At 45.7% G+C, this 22,627-nt stretch overlaps 1 protein-coding gene across 2 annotated transcripts in view; it reads left to right on the top strand.

Moving 5' to 3' along the window:
• The window catches only part of VANGL1 (VANGL planar cell polarity protein 1), a 48,837-nt gene extending 27,626 nt beyond the window's left edge, over positions 1 to 21,211 (top strand). For both annotated transcript variants that reach the window (XM_026110550.2, XM_026110551.2), the window contains exons 5-8: positions 7,387 to 7,520; positions 10,992 to 11,124; positions 13,234 to 13,468; positions 14,801 to 21,211. In XM_026110550.2, the coding sequence (XP_025966335.1) occupies positions 7,387 to 7,520; positions 10,992 to 11,124; positions 13,234 to 13,468; positions 14,801 to 15,061 (763 nt within the window). In that variant the 3' untranslated portion in view covers positions 15,062 to 21,211. The remainder of the gene's footprint in view (positions 1 to 7,386; positions 7,521 to 10,991; positions 11,125 to 13,233; positions 13,469 to 14,800) is intronic.
• The last annotated feature ends 1,416 nt before the right edge of the window (positions 21,212 to 22,627 follow it).

Below are 22,627 nucleotides of genomic sequence, written 5' to 3'. Positions count from 1 at the left end.
AGTGTAATGTACCTTTGCCACATACAAGTAAAGGGGAATTTGTTATTCTGAGAGGGGGCTGGAAGACAGCCTTTCTGGTTACCTAAGCTGACCCCTTGCAATATGGCATCCTGGCATTACATGCAGTGAACCTGGGAATTAGTTTAGGCTCAGCAAGGATTTACATCTTGTGAAAGAGTCCACCAGATCAGCCTCCTATGAGATGCAGTGCTCTGATACCTCCATTGCTTCTAAAACTCATGGTACCATTTTGTATTTTATATCTTATTTCATGTTCTATTCATTGAATATGATGCCAGGGTAACAGGTACCCTCTTTGCCTCCCTTGGCAATTTATAGTGTGAAATGAGATGTTTACTGTGTTACTGGGGAAAGGGAGGCATGCGATGCTGTCACAGCATATGACCTCAATGCAGTGACCTGCTTTCCCTGATAAATCATCTTATTAGACCTTTTGGACCTTTCTTGGAACAAAAGGATTGTTCTCTCCTCCTCCCTGCTGTCTATCACCACTAGTATCTTGGGGTTTTGTCCTAATTTTACTAGCTGCCTTCTTCAACTGTCAGAATGGAAAGCTAAGGCAATGTGACAGTTGCAAAACATTAATCTAAATTGGAAGTTCTGCCAATAAAAGTGGCAAAAATGTCCAGCAGGCACACAGGTACTCTAAAGAGCAGGTAACTTCTTCATATGCCAGGCTGGAAAGTCTCTCAGAAGGAGTATTGCAATGGGAGTGTGCCCGTGGGTTTACTGGGTGTATATAGCTGCTCGCTAAAGCTTAGCGCTTTGTACTTCTGTACAGCATCTTCTTAGTACTGACCTGGGAATATTTTTATAGGAGTCTTTACAGAGGTATTAAATAGTTTGTTTGGGTCATATCATTTAAAGGAGTGGATTTAAAAAAGAAAAAAAAAAAGTCATGCCATCCTGTAAAACTGTCTATTGTAAAAACTTAATTTCCCTACTCATGCTCTAATATTTTTATTTGGAAGGGAAGCTAACAGCAGCATTTGTGGTAGACTTGGAGTGGTCCTTCTCTTTTTAGTTCATATTGGAGGGTTGTGGTTAGGCTACTATTCAAAAAACAAAACAAAACAAAACAAACTCTACTTTCCACCCCACCCCCCATCAGAAAACCTTGATGTTGAAGTCTCTTCTGCATTAGCAACGAACTACTGTATTGCTCAGATCATGTGTTGATTCTGGTTTGTCTCATGAAACGTGACTTTAGTGTATAGCGGTTTGTAGTGGACATGACAAAATCTTGGAACATACACTGCAGAAAAAGGGGGACCTGCTGTTGTGCTTTTCCCTCTAGCACATTACTGTACCTTAAACTTGCAGCATTAATGTGGCAATTGTGCAGATGTCTAGTGTTGTAGGGGAAAGCTTAAATCCCTTTAAGAAAAGGGTGGGAGAGAGAATGGATGGATGAAGAGTAGCTGCTGGAAAACTATGGGGCAGATCCTTTCAGTGCTGTGTTTGTGCTTGCGTGGGCTCCATATGAATTGCACTATTAATGGATGTTCACTTCCTTGGGATACGATGGAAGTGTTACCAAGAGGAGCCATGCTGCTGCCACAGGATAGCCCATTACTACACTAAGGATTAAAGAATTGACCTTGCAAATCTCTTCCCTGCCTGACGAGTGCCAAAAGTTAGGTATCTAAAACAAACTTGCTGTGTCCTGGTAGTCTGGTGTCTGTTCTGGGCAGGCGTTAGGGAGGGCAAGATTTCTGTTTGCCTCCTTCAGCTGAGCGGAGACTTCAGTTGTGGTTGTCTAACAAGAAAATGTGGTTTTCCTGTTCCTAGAGGCTGTGGTCTTGTTCTCTTCTCTATACCAAACTGAAATGCTGTTGTAGCTACGACAATCAGAAGGCATTTTTCTGCTCTGCTTGTTTGGCCACAGCTTTTGAAGGAGTTTCTTGTCTTGGCATCTCTGCTGAGTTCTGACTCCTGCTCAGTCTCTGTTTACTTGAGAGGACAAAATTATAAACTAAAACATTGCTACTACTGCCGCTGTCACAACGCATTTCTGCGCAACCTCGATTCTCTTTAGAACCTTGTATCAAGAAGCTGCTTGGGAAGGACAGCAAATGCCAAATTGCTTGTGCTCCATTGGCTGGTAGGAAACAGCCTGTGGTTTGGCAATGTTGCTGAGAAAGGATGTGTTTGGACAGCCTGTGTTGGCATAGCTTGTAGTTATGGTAGGAAAAGGGGTGCAGCAAAGTCTATTTAGAGGATGGTATAGGTGGTGCAAATAGCTTCTGTTGCTATTTTCAACAGGGGTGGTGTTTGTGCAGGAAGCATTTTAATTCTGCATTTCCAGTTTTATTTTTGAGCCTTTAATCCTGGTGACTTTGAGTGCTCTGGAAGAGCAGCTGAGTAGCGAGGGACCAAGTACCTTTAAAAGCCAACTCTGTGCCTTTCAAAAGAGTGTGTGGATGAAAGGGTTCTTTTGGAAAGGAGATGTGATTTCAGAGTAGGGCTGGGAAGCTGTAGAAGCTTTCTGAGCCTCTAAGCCTGTTGGGTATGAGCTGACAGCACTACTAGAGTGTAAGAAGTGCTGTGGATGAATAGCTCACTGTTCCAGGACACATGAGATGAGCTTGATGCAGTTGCAGACTGGAGACGTCCTGGAAGTTCAAAGCTGGCTCTGCAAGAAAGAGTACTTACTTTGAGATATTCTTGCTCAGCTCCTCTTTGAGGTACCGAAGCTTCCCAACTGGTTGTGGCATGCCTTTAGCATGCCCAGAGACCTCAGTTTGTTTTGATGCTGTGTCCGTTTTGGAGACACTTGGAAAATGTTGTTTGGAGGAGATGACTGTGTGTTGGGAACTATTTGATTAAGTGACCCTAGGCTCACTCTGCCCTCAGCCCTCATTTAGCACAGCAGTGATCAGGCCTCTCTGACTAGCCTTGTGCATTTTAGATGCTTGGCTCACCCAAAACTCTGCTGCTGTAGGGCTTGCCTCCATAGCACAGTTAGGAAGTGGGTACTTCAGTAGCAAACAGCTTAGCTGTTTCTGGATGTGTATTTAGATCTGTATCTGTTGCAAATGTGTGAGACATTCCTTTGCTTTCAGTAGGTAGCTGTGTCTGGCTGATGGTATAGTGCCATGACAGGCTATGTTTTTAGCTCAGCGGCAAAACATGAAACTGCTAAAATGATGTGAGTGACAGCTGCTGGGGCCTGCTGAATTTGATGTTAGTGTGTTAAATGGCCACTTCAGCCACACAAGCGTGACTTCGATCTTCTATTCTTCTTCCTTTCTGTCTCTCTTCTCTCCTCCTCCCACTCAACACTTCAGAAAACCCCAAACCATTTTTCCTACAAACCTGCAGGTCCTAATGCCAATACGTTGATGATGTAAACCAGGCTGCTTTTTTTTGTGCTTTGCTTTGGTATAGCAATGGCTCGTTTTCCTGGAAATCCTCTAACAAGCCAGTTTCAGTAATGGTGTAGCTATGTCCTAGGCTGCAAATGGAAAGCCAGAAGGGCACCTGAGCCTCAGAGTGTCACAAGACCTTAAAACCCCAAATCCCATGGAGCAACAACTGTTGAGCAGAACTGTTCCGGACTTATCTTTTGATAGGGAGGAAAAAAGAAAAGCAGTAGTTGCTGCCTTTGTGTCGCTTAGTCCCCTCCTCCACTTCTTTGGAAACCCTGTAAAAGTTAATTCATTACTGTTTGTAAAGGACTTTGCGTTTCTCTGCTGCCAAATGCCACTGAAGTACACTGCTTCTGTTGGATCTGCTTGTTTGCTTTCCCTGCTGGCAGCATGCTGTGACATGGCTGCCTTAAGAATAAAAAGAAAGGGTGGGGAAAACCTGAAATGACACAAAATACAAACTAACAAAATGTAGGCCCTTACCAATACTTTGTACAAGGAAAATTCAGATTCCATTGGGCCACTGGCCCAGACAAGTGTTTTTTTCTCATGTTATAGATTTACAGGTTTTTGGAGTCTGAACTGCTCTGGCATTTGTGTTACTGTGACCCAAATATTTTGGACTGGCAGTTGTCTTTTGTGGGACTTATGGAATATCCTTGCTTTGACTGTTTCTGAACAGACAATAAGGCATTGAAACTTTCTGTTCCTTTTTCCTCCTGCCCCTCCCCATTCTTTGAAATTGCAAATACAAGGAAAGCCTTAATTTGCTGGAGTGCAAAGTGAACAAATGTAGTGAACGACGTGATGCTGAACTCCTCCTGAGACTTCTGCAAGGAAAAAGCCTCCGAATGTGGGCTCCGGGAATTCTGCCAGTTTCCATTCTAGCTGGTGTTGGTGCGTGGGTGGAGGAAAGGCTTGCTGCAGCCACTTTGCTTTCAGTTTGCAAAAGCAGCCGTGGGGCTGGTCTGCAGTGGAAAGTCCTGAAGAAGCTCGAGCCCGAGCTGAGCTTCTGTCAGGAGCTAGCAGGCTTCCTTGTTGTTTTGCTTCTCTCACTCGCTCCCCAGGGCTGCTTTGGATGTTTATTTGCTTCCACGTAGCATCGTCGGTGCCCATTCTGTTGCACAAATGCATTGGGTCTCTGGCGGGGCCCCTTTCAGCCGGGCTGGGGACAGCTGCATCTGGTCAGGGCGGGGGACTCTTTCTGCTTTGCAGTTCCGGCATGGAGCAGGACTGCCTGTTGTGTGCTTTACAGGGTGAGGCTTCCCCTTGATGTGGGTGAAAAGGTTGAGCAACACAGCTCAGAGGCTCTGATTCAGCCTTCCCTCGCTCTGCTAATTACTGTGACCCTTCTAATTTTCTCATCTGTGGCGTCTTGTCTTAAATACTTATTTTTTTAAAGAGAATTTGAAGAGGCTTAGCCCAGCTGTCTTCCTAACTCAACATGAGTGTGGTGGACTACATGGGAGCCAAACATGGGCTGACAGAAGTTTAGGAAAGAGTGTTGTTTTATTAGAATTACATCTCTAGAGAGCAGGCCCTCTGTGCGGGTGGTGTGTCATGAATATGTGGGACTGAGCCTGTACTGGATTTACATCAGTATAAAATAACTGGGCTTTCACTTTCAGGGAAATGATGGCCACTTATTGCAAGGTAAAGGTTTAATTGTGTGTGTGTGTGTATGTGTGTGTGTGTGTACGCATGCACGCACCTGGGCCAATGAAGCTGGTAGGGGTAGGCTCGTAGGTTAGTGAGGGGATGGAGTGGGTAGGAGGTGGGGACCACTGTCATCCTGATGATAACATTCTCTGTGGGGCCTGAGGAAAGTACCTATGTTTTAAAATGCGCTGTTCTCCCCTGGGATGTATTGTGCTTTGTCCTAATGGAGCTGGTCAGTCAATGGAGCACCTCCCAAACATTTTCTGCTGCTGCAATTTAAGTCCTAACACTGTATGAACTGAGTGCAGTGCAACCAAAGTGTCACTCTTTATCTTTTTTTCTCAATTGTGCCTAGTTTTCCAAGCCTGTTGTCTTTTGAGATGAAATTCCATGAAGTTTCACTTTTCTTCCTGGAAAGCTGACGTGGAAAAACTTGAGTCATGTTTGAACACAGTCAGGAGGGGAGAATGTATGCTGCTGCCACATGACTTCTTTTATGAAACTTTGTTTTTAAACCACAGTAATTCACAGTAGAAATCAAAAGTTTAGCAGGCAGAAATAAGCGAGTATTCACTTGTTCTCTGTTAGTGTGTATGTGTGGGTCAGTCTGTACGTCAAAGGAACATAATTGTCTTGATTAAGTAGTAACTTTTTATTGCATATCAGTTGCTGAGTGCTCAAATGGAATTGCTTTTAAGGAACCTGATAGGAGGAAATATTAAGCACAGGCCCCGAAAGGTGAAGCTCCTTTGAGATGCTCTGGTTGGATGCAAAAGACCTCGTCAAACTGTCCTAAAGATAAAATTTGCTTTAAAAGCTAAAGTCATCATCGTAAAGGTATGCAGCTAATGATAGAAATGGAGGGGTACCATAATACTAAATAAAGATACACCATGAACAAGTCTTGGCCTGTTCCTTCCCAGGAGCTAGTAGATGGGCTAGGATCTAGACTTAATTCACAGATCAGCAGGCGAGGGGCATATGGAGAGTTAGGATGGTGCAGGTTATGTGTGTGTATGCGTTTTTTAAATTACTGGGGTGTGATACAGAAGTTAATATTAGCACAAGGCACAGGAAAATTAAATTGCTCCCCTGGGAGAACACATTGAATTGGTGGCAATGCTGAGAATTGAATTTAGGTTTTAATTTGTTCATATCTTTTTTCCCATGTTACCATCCTTCTAACGTTTTTTTCCTATAACATGTGCAAGAATACTTGGTTGCTTTTCTTATGAGAGGCTTTGTTGATAAGTGTGAACTTTGCAATGAACTGGCAACAAATGTGCTGGCAGTTCCCCTATGTTTTGTGGGGTTCAAAGCGAAATTAACTGTGGGTTCTTGGCAAACTCCAGATCACTGAATTGGTGACTTGATGTCTTAAGACCACTGCTGCCAGCTGAACACCGTTTTGGGGCACGGAGCCAGGGCAGTGTGAAGAGAGCTATATTCTAAATCAGGTGGTGTTTTCTGGTTGGTTTTTTTTTTCCATAGTTTTATCTCGTTTTGAAATATTCTGCTACCATTTGTTGGTAGCAGCGCCTATAGGCGTATCTCTCAGTCTCTCTTAGTTGTGAAAATGATTGTAAAGGACCTCTGGATTGAGCCTTTCTTGCTCATGGTGCAGGTTCTGTTTTGCTCCCATGTGTCATTGTTTTATGTAGAGGCATCCCTTCAAAGGGAAGGAGGAAGTGGCACTATCCTTTATTTGGTCCCTCACCTGGGATTTAACAAGAAATCCTGAGGTGATTCATTCTCAGGCAGCTGTACTCCTGAGGCAGTGATCTTATCTTGCTGTGAAAGCTGAAAAGATTGGGCTCTTCTCAGTGCTTGGATGGAGGAGATCTGAGGAACTGCAAGGTGAGGCTGGAAATGACTCAAAGGGAAAAGCATCCATACTGAGCTGGTCCTTCTGCCCGGGCTGGCCAGCCACAGCAAAACTAGTGCGGTGCTCTGCTTTTCAGCCTAGGCAAGGCCTTTGTATCACGGTTACCATACTGCTGAGATGGGCTGAGCTCTTGTTCTATTTTTCCCATGCTGCAGGCAGCCTAAAACTTACATTTATGGTCTGCTCTTGTTTCATCTTCAAACTGAGGTGAAGGGAGAAACATTTCTCTTACATCTCCAAAATGAAACTTTAGGTCCTAGAGAGCCTCCATAGTTAGCAATGGATCCTGGGTATTGCACAATTTCATGGGAGTTACAGCCACATTCCAAATAATATGGCTATTTCTTCTTCCATACAACTTCTTTTTAAAAAGGAAACAAAAGACCTCTTTGCATTTTTGGGGCTTTAGTCTTGTTTGTTTGTTTGTTTGTTTTTCCCCCCCCTGCCTAGCATCCAGCGGGCTGCACTGGTCGTTCTGGAAAATTACTACAAAGATTTCACAGTCTACAATCCAACCTTGTTAACAGCCTCCAAATCCCGTGCAGCCAAGCACATGGCTGGCCTGAAAGTCTACAATGTTGATGGTAGGTGAGGTGAAATGCAGTCTCTGAGGCTGGGTGGGATGGGGAAGGGCTGGGTCAGTGTTAAGCTTTGTTATGCACATGTTCTCACCTTCTTGCTTTGCCAAATCCTTGTCTCTTGCTGGAAATCTTCTTGACAGTGATGAGTTTGCTGGTTCCAAATGACTTTACAGATGTGTTTAGCCCACAATAAGGCCTTTGTCTTAACCAGGAGAAATGGCCAAATTTTAGGTCAGGCGTAATTATTTTATGTCTTGGCAAACACTTCTTTCAGCCACTGGAGAGTTTTAAGCAGCCACTGTTTTGTCACCCTCCAGTTGTCCTCTTGGTTGTGTTGGTATGTTAAACGTAACTCTTCACCCAGATCAGTTCCCCAGCCCAGTTCACTGCCCTGCTTCCGTAGGCAGCCTTCAGGAAAATCAAGGCAATTGGTAACAGTTTAGGAACAAGCAAGTGCTGTTGCCAATATAAAATGTTCATCATCCTGTAGCCTTAGTGGTAAATTAGTTAAGCCTGGCTTATGCTTGGCTGTGCTTCCAAGTCTCATGATTCTAAGCACTTCATGGGCAAATGCAAAGACAGATATCCATTCCCATGGAGCTTTTAACATTCTGCAAACCTGTTTCAAGCTTTTGGGCTTTAAAGAGGTGTGTGGGAAGATGGCTGGGTGGCTCCTTGTGGATTATCAAAGCAAGGAAAACCAGACTTAATTGTTTGACACTCGTGAACTCTATCAGTAAAAGCTAGGCTTGATAAGCAGGATGTGCCCAGCCATCTCAGCCTTTATAAAAGTGGGCATTCCTTTGATGGGCGGGCTTAAGTTACACAGAGAAGCTTTTTGAGTTCGGCATGGCTGAAATCTTGTGATGAGATGTGGTAAGCACATCTTGTATGGCAGTCCTGCACATGGATGAGTTAGTTTTGACAGACCTTGAGAGCAGGAAGGAAGAAGTCCCATTAGGAGGGCAGCGTGGCTCTGTGTGCAGGATGTGGAGACTAAAATATGAAGAATAGCTGTCATGCAGAATCAGATGTCTCAGGGTTTTTTTCTTTGTCTTCAACAAGGTTTCAGTGGCTTGTGCTTTTCTACATTTTTAGGGGCTTTAGATGTTTCAAAGGCCTTATTCTAAATGTTTCTTCAGATTTCAAGCAGCACTCGAGTCTATAAAATTTACATGCAGGCTTAGATCCTTACAGTGAGAATGCCAATTTCTGAGAGTGGAAGGGTGAAAGGAAGCAGGGGAATGGGAGAGGGGCAGGCAGACTTTCTCACCTTGGTTCCCCTTTTGCCTGGAGTGAAGAAACTCACAGGTGAGAAAGAATGAGTTGAGTTGGAGAGGGGATGTAAACTGACTTGTCAGCCCCTTTCTAGAGCAAAGTTTATTAGAGAGAAATGGAGTTGCTTTAACAGGAATGGAAATTTTCCATTCCAGTTGCTCATTCTCAGCTAGACCTGGTGTATGGAAAGTGAGGACTTGCAAATCCCAAAGATGTCCACGTGCCATTCAAACCAAATAGCCTGCCAAGCTTGCTGCAGAACATGCCATTCTGTTTATTGTCTTTCTTCTCTTCTCCCGCAACTCAGCATCTCCTTAAGAGGTGGCAAGGTGTCTGTTCCTGCAGCAGCTACTGGTACCCACTGAAAAGTTGGGACTTCCAAGCGTTGAGGAAAAACTGCCAATCCACTAGCATTAGTAGTTTAGGAGCAGCTAGTTCACAAAGTTTTGTTGGAATTGAAGAAGCCAGAAGCAAGCTTAGAGATCTGGCAGGTAGCCCTTTTAAGCATCAAACTCATGAGCCTGCCAGGGCCTGAAAACTAGTGTCTTCCAATCTGGGGTAGTACAGGTTTCCTGGGCTGCTCCTTGTGCAATGCTTTTGCCTTTGTGGTCATGGAAATCCCAGGCTTAGAGGCATATCCTTTAAAAGGATTCCAGTGCATTTTACGAAGCAGAGCAAAGTAGTTCTGGCTGGGACTCACCCTGGCATCCTGACAGTCTTTTACACCCTCCGTGTGAAAAGACTGTAATACTATTAAGGCAGTCTAATTTGTTGGCAGCTTTTGTATTTGATGTTGCAGCAGCCAGGAAGGAAAAAAACATTTTGCTGAAATCTCTATTCTATAGAGCGGGTAGTCTCACCTTCAAACTCCAGATTTTCGTCACCAGGCATAGTCAGTGAGGCATATAATAATTCTAACCCAGATGTGGGAGCTAGTATCTCCTTGAGCCATGTCCTCCATTGCAGGGCTGTCAAATGGCATCTAAAATGTTTAGACTCTAAAGAACCTGTCTGTTTGAATGCTACTGCATCCCTCCATAAAGTCTCAAGCTTCTATCTTGGCATCTGGTTTGTGCTTTTTAGGAAAAAATAAAAAGTTGCTCTTGCAAGAGCAGAATAATTTTGAGCATGTCTATGCAATTGATTTGCCTTAATCACTGCCATTTAAGATTGTGGGATCTCAGAGCAGTTAGTCAGACAAGTAGCTCTTGAAAAATGTAGTTTGGAGGGTGTCTTAGATTTCCCTTTTTTGCATCTGGATTTGGTAGATTCTTCAGCGACAACATTATTTTTCCCCTCTACCCCCTGCTCCTCCCCAAACAGTCGGTGTTGTGAGCTTCATGGGGGAATTGCAGAAGCTTTTCTGTGTTTTAGCGTCACTAGGCAAGATCCTGTAGTAGACAACTCTGTCGATTGTCTCTGTATTACAGAGTAGATTACAGCTTCCATCTTCCTGCAGCTATGTGGGGTCTGTTAACAGCAATACAACCTCTAGGGGCAGATGCTGCTCTGAGTGCCATGGGGAGCTACTATGTACGTAGACCCCAGCCTGACCTATTGCAGAACTGCTGCTCTGACAGCGTGTGCTCTTCTGAAAAAATGTCTGTACTTTGGCTAAATGTGATGCCACTGCCTTTGCATCCTGGTACAGCATCGTATTTCCTCCCTGTGTGTGACTGTCTGGAGTTTGGTTTTTATTCATTCATCTCCATGTTTCTTGTTGTTCTTGTTTTTCTGTCTGTCTCTTTCTCCCCTTTCCAACTCCCCACTTCTTGTGCTCTCACACTGTCTCGTTGCTGCAATGTGGTGTGTTCCAGTTGCCCTTGCTGCCAAACTGAAAACATACATAATGGACAGTAAGTTGCATCCCTGGCATGTGCATCTTGCCTCTTCTGTTGTCTACTTTGTGTGAGATCCTTCATCCCAACTAACTTCCCTCTTCTGCTGCCATGCTTGGAGCAGGGAGAAAAGCCTCCTCTCTGAGCCTGTGCTGTCCAATGGGGTTTCTGCCAGAGCTCATGAAGACTGGAGTAGGGTTTATAGCCCTTCCTGGTAGGGCACAGCCTGGCCTGCGACCACAGGGCACTTGTGCAAATGCTGCTGGGTGCTAGTCCTTGTCAGGTCCAGTTCTGTGATAGTAAGGCCACCTTCTTGTGTCTTCTTTTGCGTCTTTTTGTTTGTCCTCCCTTCCTGAAGGCCCAGGTAACAATGCCTCTGGGCAGTCCCGTGCCATGATTGCAGCTGCTGCCCGTCGCAGGGACTCCAGTCACAACGAGCTGTACTACGAAGAGGCCGACCATGAGCGCCGAGTTAAAAAACGTCGTGCAAGGTAAAGCTGTCCCTTCCCAGATATTGTTCCTAGGTGCTGCTCAGCTGAACTGTTAGAGGCTCAGCCATACTGGACTTGCTGAGCCTGATAAGAGGGAAGAATTTTTGATTAAGGGCTGGGGGCTGGCTGTAAATATGTCACAGAAAAGAAGCATATGAAACCTAGATGCGCAAGGGATAGTGACAGCTTGCAACTGGAATTATCTGAAGAAAATACTTAAGTAGAGCTTATGTATATTATGCCCAATAAGCTAATGCAATGTCACGGATTAGGGAACAGTCCAGTGCTTGACAAATCTGTAGTTACTTGGTGTAGGAAATCCCATTACTTCCCCCATGTTCAGGCTTGTCAGTTCAGCTCAAGTGATCCAGAGACAGAATCATGGAGCACTCATTATTGCCAGCTCATGGAGGGGGGAGTAAAGAATTCTTGCGTTCGCAAGCAACTAGCCTAGAAGGGGCAGTTTGACTATCCTTTTAATTGGGTTGGGAAGATGGTGAGAAAGGAAAGATATAACCAAGCCTGGTTGCATTTTCTTTTGGAAAATAGGTATGTTTTTTCCCCAGCCACTCTTAGGCTGTAGATTTAATGCTTTGTTGAAGCGACCCCAGATAGTTAGTGCCTCTGTTTGCTCTGGAGTCTAACTATAGTTTGTAGTTAACATGCCGGCAACACCTAGTTAACATGTTTGAGGCAAGTTGCTTACAGATAGGCACCCCTAAACTGGGCTATGTTTGGAAGGAATGTGCTGTAACTGGAAGGAGCTGGCTTGTTTTGTGTTTTCTTTTGGCAGTTTATATTTTACTGGGAAAATGCTGGCACAGAGCGTCCCTATAGAACTGATTCAATCTGACCCATGCTCTGTAACTGTTTTTTTTTTTTTTTTTTTTTTTTTTCAGGCTGTCTTCCAGCCTCGGAACAATAGGAAGTTGTATTTTTCCCTTCCATGAAGTTTAGCCTCTTGACTAACTCGGGCACATATCCCGTGCTTGTTAAGTTTGGTCAGAGCTGTCACTTAGTCAGAGGAAAACCATCAGTCACTAAAAGACCAGGCCAGACATTTCAAAGCAGGGAGGTCACAGCTGCAGCAAAAACACAAGGAGATCAGAAACTGATTTTATGTGCATTAACTCCCCCCCCCCCCAAAATTAACCAAAAAGGGCAAGGATCAGAGTTTCATATGCTGCTCCTTGCATAGTCTGAGTGCAGTATCTTGTACCTCTGCTTGTCATGAGGCAGTGTCTCCTGGCTTTAAGATCAACTCAGTATTGAGGGCAATGTAGAAGATAGCTGGTGACTTGAATGGAAATGCAATGTGAAACAAGCCCCGTCTAGAGGGGCAAAAGAATTTTGTCAGGTGGTTCTTCCATTGCTGTTGCTTTTTCCCACTAACTGCAGTGTAGCCCCTCACTTGTTAAATTCGACGGGGCTAACTTGCAAGTGTCATCTGGCATCTGTTTGCCTTTTTATGGTGTGGTCTTGGTGTTTGCTCACCTGCACCAACTCAGGAATGGTTTGCAGAGGATGTCTTTAGCTGCAGTGTTAGGAGGGAAGACAGGGGAATCCAATCACTGTTCAGTGGAGGAATACAGGACAGCCATCCAGGAGCACGAGGTCTGTACTGAGTTGGTGTAAATCAGAGCAGACTGCAGCTTGTGAGCACAGAGAGTCTGTAGAGCACTCTGTGTGCTGGGTCACACTTATCTATAGCCAGCCTCTTCCTGCCTGCCCTGACGGTTCAAGCTGCAGCACTGTAGGCTGGAACTGTTTTCCTAGATATGCATTAAACATGAGGGCAGCTGTGTCTTGTTCAAGTCATGTAGCTGATGTTTATGCTGCACTGGCAGAACCATGTACAGGCTTGGGGCTTTTAAAGTCTTAATCCTGGTTTATGACCCTCAGTTGCTGGATGGCTTGCAAAGGAAAGGAAAGTTTCTGTCTACCTCTCTGATAGAAAGGATTAAGTAACTCGTCTGATGGTAGACAGTGAGTCAATGGCAGAGATGGGAATAGGAGCTTGTAAATCCTGACTCCTAGGCTCTGCGTTAACCACAGACCCATCCTAACTCTCTTGTGACTCTTGCTGCCCTGATATTTTTTTTTCTGTAGGCTTGTGGTTGCAGTAGAGGAGGCTTTCACTCATATCAAACGTCTCCAGGCAGAGGAACAGCAGAAAGCTCCAGGAGAGACCATGGATCCCAGAGAAGCAGCTCAGGCAATCTTCCCCTCTATGGCAAGAGCTCTGCAGAAGTACCTCCGCACCACCCGTCAGCAGCAGTACCACAGCATGGAGAGCATCTTGCAACATTTGTCCTTCTGCATCACCAATAACATGACACCAAAGGTAATGATTTCTCTAATGGTGCAGGAGGGAGGGAGGAAGGGATAGCACATCTATGCATGCACACAGAGCAGAGAGAATCATGGGGGGCAGCAAGTGGAAGTTTTTGTAGTTGTCTGTGAAATGATCAGCGCGCCGTAGATGGCTTCAGTTCTTAAAGGAAAGTGATGTTTCCTCTAAAGCACTTTCTGCCTTTTTTTAGCTGAAATTACCTCTAAGGTAACTAGCTATGTGTTCTCACATCCAGTTCAGCACAGGAGTATCAAAGAAGTGTCCAAGGTAGTGGTCTTGAGTCGCAGGGAATTCTCCAGACCTAGTTCATAGCAGCAGTGTGGTGTAGAGGGCAGCTTGCAAAGGACCACTTTTTTTTCCCCTCTGCAGTGCTGCCTTTTGGACTGCTGCTAATTATAGAACTAGTATCTGTATCCTAGCCTAAACTCCTGTCTGTTTGACTGTTTCTGACTTGTGGGTGGCTTAGTCAAGTATCTGTTCCTTGCTTCATGCTCTGACTGTGACTGTTGAACTGCAGACACTGGGAGGGACTGAATGATGAAGGAAATGAGCCTTATAAACAGCCTAGGTTTAAAAAAAAACCCAAAAAACAAACAAACAAACAAAAACCCAACAACCAACCCCCCAAAACCCCCCCACAATACCAAAACCACCATCCTGGAGAATGCAACCCAAATGTAGAAACGCAGGCATTTACTCTTGTACCTAGGACTTCCTATAATAAGAGCAGAGATGCTGTGACAAGACATGGATTAGCACTCCTTTCCTGGAATTTATCCAGCAATCTGCCCTGGTTTGCAAGGGCCAGTTCTGCAAACTGTAAAACACAAGAGACCTCAAACAACGTTTCCTATTCTGTTCTTGTCAAGACTGGTCAGGCTGCAAAGAAGGAAAGCCTACACTTTCCACCTTCGTTTGGACTGAGGGAGGGAAGGCCAACTGTGCTGTCTGCCTGTGTTGGACTGCAGGGTTGGGGTGAGGGTGGGAATTAAAGAGGTGTCTGCTCTGCAAAACTGCTGCTGTTTGCAAAGTCCTGCTCAGAGGGCAGTGTTGAAAGTGAAAGTCAGGTCTGTGACTTCGCAAATTTGTCTGGGATGGAACAAAAGAGGATCTCTAGCTATTGTGCTGTTGGATTTTGGGTTCTGAAATGTTAGGAAGGAAAGGGGGAAAGGATGTCTCCTGAGGCACAGGAGCTGAAATAATTTCCAGCGTGGCATGTCAGTGCTCACATCGCTGTAGCTAGAAATTGAAAGAGAGCATCGAAGCAGTCAGAGTCATGGGACTGTTGTTCCCCAGGCGTTAATGTGTTCGTTCTCTCACTAGGCATTCCTGGAGCGTTACCTCAGTCCAGGCCCAACCCTCCAATACAACAGGGATCGCTGGTTTTCCAAGCAGTGGACGCTCGTTAGCGAGGAAGCGGTCACAAGTGGGTTACAAGACGGAATTGTTTTTGTCCTCAAGTGCTTGGACTTCAGCCTTGTTGTTAATGTGAAGAAAATCCCCTTCATCAAACTCTCAGAAGAGTTCATAGATCCTAAATCTCATAAATTCGTCCTTCGCTTACAATCCGAGACTTCAGTTTAAGGGGTTTTGAGGGTGGGTTGTTTGGGGATTTTTTTTCAATGTTGTGCTTTTGGGTTTAATTTCCCCAGTGCTAACTGAAACTGGCAGATGATGGACCAGTAATATTTGACCATCTGCACTTTATTTGGAAGGGTGGGGGGTGGGGGGGGATTCCGGATATCTTGTCTAGAAAGGAATATCTTAAGAGGTGACAGGGTGACTTGGCTCAGTTAGCTCAGCTTTGGAGACAGAACAGCTTCCCCTCCGGTATATTATAAATCTCATGTTCTCTCTTTCTCTGCAAAATTGCAATGTCTGTATTTTTGTTGGAACGCTACCTTACACTGTGTGTGCGCATGCACTTTTGTGGCCCTGCTTTTGCTACCTGTAGCTATTTCTGAGAACACATTGCTCACCTCTCCAGTATAGAAGTCTGCATGGTACCAGGGGAATGTGCAGTCCTTTTTCACTTAGAAAGGAGAGGGAGTTTGAAGGGTGTGTGTGGGGGGGTTTCCTCTGCGAACCACATAACCTTGAGACTGAAGGGGGCTTTTTAGTTTGTTTGTTTTTCCTCTTCCCCTTGTCCCCTGTTGTATTAGCACTGGACCTGTATGAACATAGTGGGGTGGTTGTGCTGCCTGTTGTCTCTGTGAAGTTGTTTGTCTTGCACTGGATCAGCCCATCTTGCAATTGTTCAGTTTTTTACCAGTGCTTGTTAAGTGAAACGTCTTTATTTTGCATGAACAAATCCCTTGTTCTCTCCACTGTTTCATCTCTAACGCTTGCCCCTTTCTTTGTCAGACACTCCCAAAGCTCCCCGTTTCTGTTCCTTCTGTCTGGCTTTCCAAACGTGTTTCTCTAGCCCCTGTCCCCTCGGGGTCTGCTTTACCACTTCTTCCTTTCACACCTGCAGGGGCTGCGTATTTGCACTGGGACAGAGTAGATAAGTAGCTAGCTCCTTCTTAGATATATCACAGACCCTCCCTGTGTCTGACAGCCTCTTTGAGAGGAAGGGGAATGCACGCAGGAATGCCCACCTCATTCTCTACAGGGCTTCAAGTGTGTCTGGAGAAAAGAGGGGCAAAAGCACTTCCCTTCCTCAGGAGAAGAGCCGGGGAAGGGCTGACCTCTGCTGTGTGCACTTGCTTTAAAGAACACCTGTGTGCTGAAAACACCACAGTATGTCCTTCCCTGCCATACACCTTTGGCTGTAGCTAAGAGATACCAAACTATCTGAATGTTGAAAATCTGCCTGCTTTTCTTGGCTTTTCTCTCCTGTGGGAGTCTCTCCTCAGTGCTCAGTGACAGTAGCCTGCTATTTCTCTGCTCTTGTGAGAGAGATGCTTAGCTCTTAAAACTGCAATTTTGTTTTTAAGGCCTTCTTTGCCCTTTAGTGCAGCTTTTGCATCTGACACTTTTGTTTGTCTTGGGGTTTTGAAAGGCTTGCTTTTAAAGGTGAGCTAAATCAATGTACTGAATTCTGAATGCTGGCGTGGGGCATTGTATGACTCCTGAGCCAACTCTGGGCCCAGCTGTGACCTGATCTTCTGCTAGAGCTCTCCTGGAGCCCCCCAGCTCTGTGGTGATAGAGCCACATGCATGAATGGAAAAGCTCAATTTGTTCTTTTACCATAAAAATACCTATATTTAGCGGGAGATGGCCTGCCTTCCATGCAGATGAGTCTTATCACAGAAGGCCCAGGTTCATGAGGTATATAAATGTGTGCCTTTCATTATGAGGGTGCGTTTTCTTTTGAGGGGGCGGCTGCAACAGCTCCTATTGTCCTCTTTGGCCTCCCCCGGCCCAGCCTTGGCTTCTTCATCAGCCTGCTGGGCTGCTTCCTGCCAGCATGAGGCAGCCCCGCTAAGAGTGGAGAGCAGGGATCTGCGAGTCCTGCATGCTGTAGCCGAGCCGGGCTGGCCAGTGCCTGCTACAAGCAGGTGGGAGGGAGCAGTTACCGCAGGCTGGGGTGCTGGGAAAAGGTCAAGGGAGTTCCGCTTCTTTTGGTTGCGACAGCAATGGCTGAGAAGGAGGTGTATGTCCAACAACACCTGCAGATAGTCCTGCCAGGATCAAGGGAGCTACCTGCTGTCTGAGCACCCTGGTGAGTAAAGGTCCAAAGCAGTGGTTCCCCAGCCGCGTGTCATCTACAGCATCCTGAACTCTTCCTGCTGATGGGCGCTTTCTTCCAAATGCATAATATTTACCAGGATACAATTCTCTCAGTGCAATGTGCAAGAAATGGTTGTCAAGAAACTAGATGGTCTGGTACGCAACAGGATCCAGGATCAGACCTGTGCCCCTTGCAGGGCAAGAAGTAGGTAGAGTTTCATTGCTGTAAACTTACTATTTGGAGTTTTTTCTAGGTCAGACTTCCTGGTAGTCTGCTTGGGGATTTTTTTATTGATTTGTGGCCTTTGCAGTATTTTAATTTAAAAAATACCAGATCATTTTATATCCTCTCCTTAAAAAGCGGAGGGGGCTTATAGTATCTCTCACCTAGATCTCATAAAGATGTATGTATTTGGCTTTTATGATGTGCATAACCAGCAAGGATGGGAGAGCCTAGTAGTAGCTTGGGAGACTCTGGAGCACTTACGCCTGTGTTCAGGCTGCTGGCTGTGGCTGAACTGTCTCATCTGTGAGAAGCCAGAACAAGAACCACCTTGCCGGGGGCTTGGGTGTGCTGTGTGTGTGAGAGAGCACCTTGTTTCAGGCACCTTGGCAAAACCTTCTTTCCCAGGATTTCCTTCCCCTTTCCTTTCCCCTCCCCCCCCCCCCAAGGGAGGGGGGGGTTGTCTGACAATATCTGCTCAGGAAACTCATGTCTTAGTCTTTAATTGCATTAAATCCTTAAACACATGGACAACCAGACGGAAGCAGTGTGTGCTCGTTCTCGATCTGCTTCCTAATCGCTGTGCTGCGAGTCAGAGTGCTGTTTCTGCCTGTCACTAAAAAGGACACTGTCAACAGGGACCAGTTCTTACATTAAATGCTCTTCCCCACATTAGAGCGAGTGCTTTGCCTGGTAAAATCTGAAGGACAGAACTTCACCTTTCAAACAGTCTGTTTACTTTCTTTGCACTTTCCTGAGACTGGAGAGAGAAGCAACCTGTTTAGTGGTGAGAACAGAATAAAATGGGAATCAGGACTCGGATATTTCTTCTCATGTCATTTTATTTCTCTGGGTCTCCATTTGTTTTGGGGCTTGTTTCATGTCCCAATGCAAGATCAGGGGACCATGATGATACCTACCTCATTGGGGTGTTGTGAGGCTAAACTCAACTTTTGTAAAGTGCTTTGAGATTCAAAGAAGGAAGGTGCTACAGCAATTCAGACTCTTCATAAAAAGTATTGAACGGCAAGAGCAGACTGGCTTGTTTAACTTTGTTTATAGCCAGCTAGTGAGGAAGAATCAAGTCACAGGGAATGAAGCTCTGATCTAAATCCTGCAGAGCTTGCCAAGAGCTGAGTGTAAATAAGGCTTGTAAGATTTGCCAGCCAAGCACAGGCTGTTTCCCTCCAAATACCTCTCCTATCCTGCCCTGTCTCCTTGCACATACTTCTGCCCCCTGGCTCCCTGCCTGTATGCTTGCACCTGACTGGGAATTTATTTTTAGAAACAGAGTTGTTTATAAGAAAACACTGTTTGTAGTGAAGCTGACAGTGTCTCTCTTGGAGGAGAGCCTTGACCAGTGGTAGCCGGGCATCTTTTGCTACAGGCTGGACTGTGTGATAGGGTGTGGGTGCCTTGTGGCCTAGGCAGGGGTGGTATTGCCCCACTCTTGTCTTCCACATTGCTGTTTTTCCTGTGGCTCTGAAGTGTGCTGCACAGACTGTTTAAAGACTTTGCTCTCAGATTTGTTACAGCATAAATCCAAGACCATGCTAAAGCCAGAAGCAACAAAGATTTTCAGCTGTTCAGGGCAGATGGAAATGGCTGTGGGCTTCCACAAAGGCTGGCTTTTTCTTTCATTGCTAAAGAGTGGAAAATGAGGATTTCTTGCAGCTTCCAGGAGCGTAGGGGTAGATATTAGACCCTTAATACGTTGCCAGTCCCACAACCAGGGCTGGGAAAAGGTTAACACAACTGCTAGGCAGCCCCTCATTGTCAGGTGGTTGCAGCCATCCCTGCATAGGCTCGGGTGGCTGCCCTGCTCTCGGGCTCTGTTCCTGCTTGTGGGAGCAGAGCAGGCAGCAGCCAAATAAGTGTAAGCACTTCAGCACTGCCCCCGTGGCATAGCAGTCCCTGACCAAGCCACTCTGGGGAGAGTGGGTCTGCTTGCAGCTACCTGCCTACAGTCTGCAGAGGGAAGACTTTGCCACCCCTGCTGAGTAGCTACAGGGGGATTTACAGGCTGTGACAGGGTGGTATGATGCAATTTGCTTGCAGAGTACGGTCAGGTCCAGCATACATCCTGCTTCTGTGGCTGTCCTTGGTGCCTTAAAAGCAGCAAAGGAAGCGGATGCCCCTGGAGAGGGATCTTGGAGAGGAAGGTAGATCTGATTTCAGCCTCTGCCGGCTGTTCCTCTGATATTCTGTTGCCTCTCAAACCTTCCTGCCAACAACTTCAGTCACTGCACCTCCTGCTTCCATCCTCCCCTTGCTGTGTTTTTAAGTTCCCTCGTGAGAAAAACAAGTAGCAGGTGGGATGACAGGTGCTGAGGCTGCTGGTTGGAGCTGGAGGACAGTTCTTGATAAGGCACAATTTTGGGAGGCTCTGAAGAACTCTTCCATTTTTTTTTTTTAGATGGAGATCTTGACATAAAGCCTAGGGAATCAGCTGTTTCCAGGTATGCCAAAAGCTGAGGAGAAGTAGTTTCTAAAAAGTGGCTGCCCATAAGTAGCTTTTAAAGTTGTTTGAGATGAGCTTGTTACAACATCTCTTACTGAAGAAACTTGAAAGACTTGTACCATGCTAAACACAGAAACCTATTTAAGCCAATTCCATCTTGCTTACAAAAGCTTGCAAATCTGCCCTTTTTAAAGATAAAACAAAAAATGTTCCTTTCTTTCAGAAAAACGCTGTAGTCTGGTCCCAGGCTCTACTATTCAGTTGTATTTAGTAGCTCTACCCTGCCATATGAGAGCTGTTCAGGCGATGTGTGCACAGACGTCTGTTTTCTCATACTCAGTTTGTGTGTGTATGTGCTTTTCCCTTATACGTGTTTGCATTATACATGTTTAAGGCCTGAAGCCAGGCTTGGTGATTTGGTGTTTAAATGGTGTTAAGAAAGAAGCACTCTTGGGATTGAGCTCTTTTCAAAACAAAACAAAATTCTGCTCTCCTAAGAGAGAGGGCTTTGTGGCTGGAAATGTCTGACAGGAACATGCATCCTTTTGTGTTCAGGCTGCTGCCTCAGATTATGACCAAAAGTTGCTGTTTCTGACAGTTGCCATTACTGGTGTGGATCTCTTTGGATTACTCTTGAGCCAGGTCCTCACGGCACCATTGGCACGGTTGGTATTATTTGCCTCTCTGCTTCCCTTTAAAAGACTGTGTTTTTATACCTGTAAGTATCCCACTGTAGCAAAGCCCTCTGGGTGGTAGGCAGCCAGCCCTGCTGCATGTGAGCCCTGCTATGGAGGGAATCCTTCCCTATGGCTGCGTGCTGGGCACCTTCCACCAGCGCTGAAATCACTTGGGAGTATCTTGTGCGCGCACACGTGGATGCTGTGGTTTGCAACGTGCACGGATTTAACTGTGAAGGAATCTTACACTCTTCTGTGCCTGTTTCTTTGATTCAGCATTATTGTGTCTTGGGGAAGGGGATAGGAGTGAACTCCCCTCCCAAACCCTTTTCTGATCACTGTGTAATACTCTTTTTTCTACACGAAGTGTGTATAGTAAGATGAGTTTTGCCAAGGTTTTCTAATTACTGGACACAACCAGCATTTCTTTTTCTGTCTCTGCACATGTGACTTTAACTGCAATGGTACATGATCTTTCTGTTCTTTTGTAATCATGAACTTAAATAAGCAAATTCCTGGTGTCTGTGACATTAATGCACTGTGGGTCTAGCCTAGTAAATTGTTCTGTTCCAAGCCGGGTTCTCTTAAGTTATAGCTGGATGGGTTTTCGTTGTTTTTAAATTGAAACATAAAACCATTTTACACTTTGCATATTTTGTACAGTAAAATTCTGGAAATAAACTGAAACCAGAAATTCTATTGTCCCACTCCTTCCTCTTATCCTTTCAGACAAAAAAAAGTGTTTTTCTGGCCTCTTAGCATTCCTTAGCTGTGGCTGGGAGGGGCCCTGCAAACATGCGGTTTAACCTTTTTGAGGCCAACTTTGGCACCCTCATTCTAGACCTTTCTAATCTGCCCTGCCACAATAAAATGAAAGCTCATTTATTACTCTTAAAGTAAGACTGGTAGGTGACTGCTTTAAACACCTGAAGTATCGAGTGATGGGGAGCAAATACAGCTGGTGAGGGTGTGGGGAGATGGGACCGGAGTTGGAACAGGTTTTTCTACCTACTGTATTCCTTCATAGTTTGCACACAAATTATGAAGTGCAGGATTCATTGCTGAATTCCTTATTTGGAACTGTTTCGGGGGGAGGGTAGGAGGAGTGGTGAGATGAGGAAGCGCCCCTTGTTGCTGTGGATTTGGGCCTGTGTTCTGTTGAAACAACTTACAGCGTTCATGCCTTGAAAGTATTTGTGGGTGCTCCTTTCCCCCTCCCCAGCTTCCATAACTAGAAAACGGAGAGCTTTGAAAGACTGTGGTGCCTCACAGCAGCCATTCCTGCCTGCTCCGCATCTGCCACCAGGCTGAGGAAAGAGCCACCTGAGGAAGTCTTGGGAGCAGCCTTCCCTGGACAGTCTCTGGTACCCACTCTTCAGGACCGCTGCAGGGCCTCATGCCCTTTTGATGGGGGTACCTCATCTCACAGCTCTGTCCTGCAAAGCAAATCTCCTCCCTTGGTCAGCCCTAGCCTCTGTGTCCTGGACTGCTGGAAAAATCCACAGGATGCTGCTGTGCAGTGAAAAATACAGCGCAACAGTTGGTGAGATAAGCAGTGCGTGCATAAACACTGATGGAGAGAAACATCCAAATGGCTAACTCTCAGCTTGGGAGATGAATGCATTTAGGTTACAAAGCACTGAACTGAAGCACAGTAGGAAGCAGGAAGGGTGGATTGGGGGTGTGTTCAGTCCTGCCTCCTGCCCTCCCTTGATCTCTCTCCTTTTGATCTGTGTCCCTTATCCTGCTGTTCCTCTGGCAGCGCCCAGCGCTGCTGTCCTGCCCAGGGCTACTTGCAGCACAGCTCCTGGAGATGTGGAGGGAAAGGAAACAACACTGCTACCACTCTCCAGTGCATGTGGTGGGTATGTATCCATTGCTAGTCCCCTCCTGCCCCACAGAGGACCTGACTTGCCAGACTGGAGCCCTGTAGGCAGACACTGTTGGAGCTAATGGCAGGTATGTCACAGGAAGGTGTAAGAACCAGGAATTTGGCACAAACAAGGCAACCAGCTCACCAGCCTCAGTTTCATCCTAGGCTCTTAGCCTCGAGAATTTTGTCTTTCCATTCAAGTTTGGCATGCTTCGTTTAATTTGTGGCTTAGCGCTGATG

This window comes from Dromaius novaehollandiae, chromosome 1 (assembly GCF_036370855.1).
Source record: "Dromaius novaehollandiae isolate bDroNov1 chromosome 1, bDroNov1.hap1, whole genome shotgun sequence".
Classification (NCBI taxonomy): domain Eukaryota; kingdom Metazoa; phylum Chordata; class Aves; order Casuariiformes; family Dromaiidae; genus Dromaius; species Dromaius novaehollandiae.
This window is presented reverse-complemented; position numbering and strand designations above follow the sequence as displayed.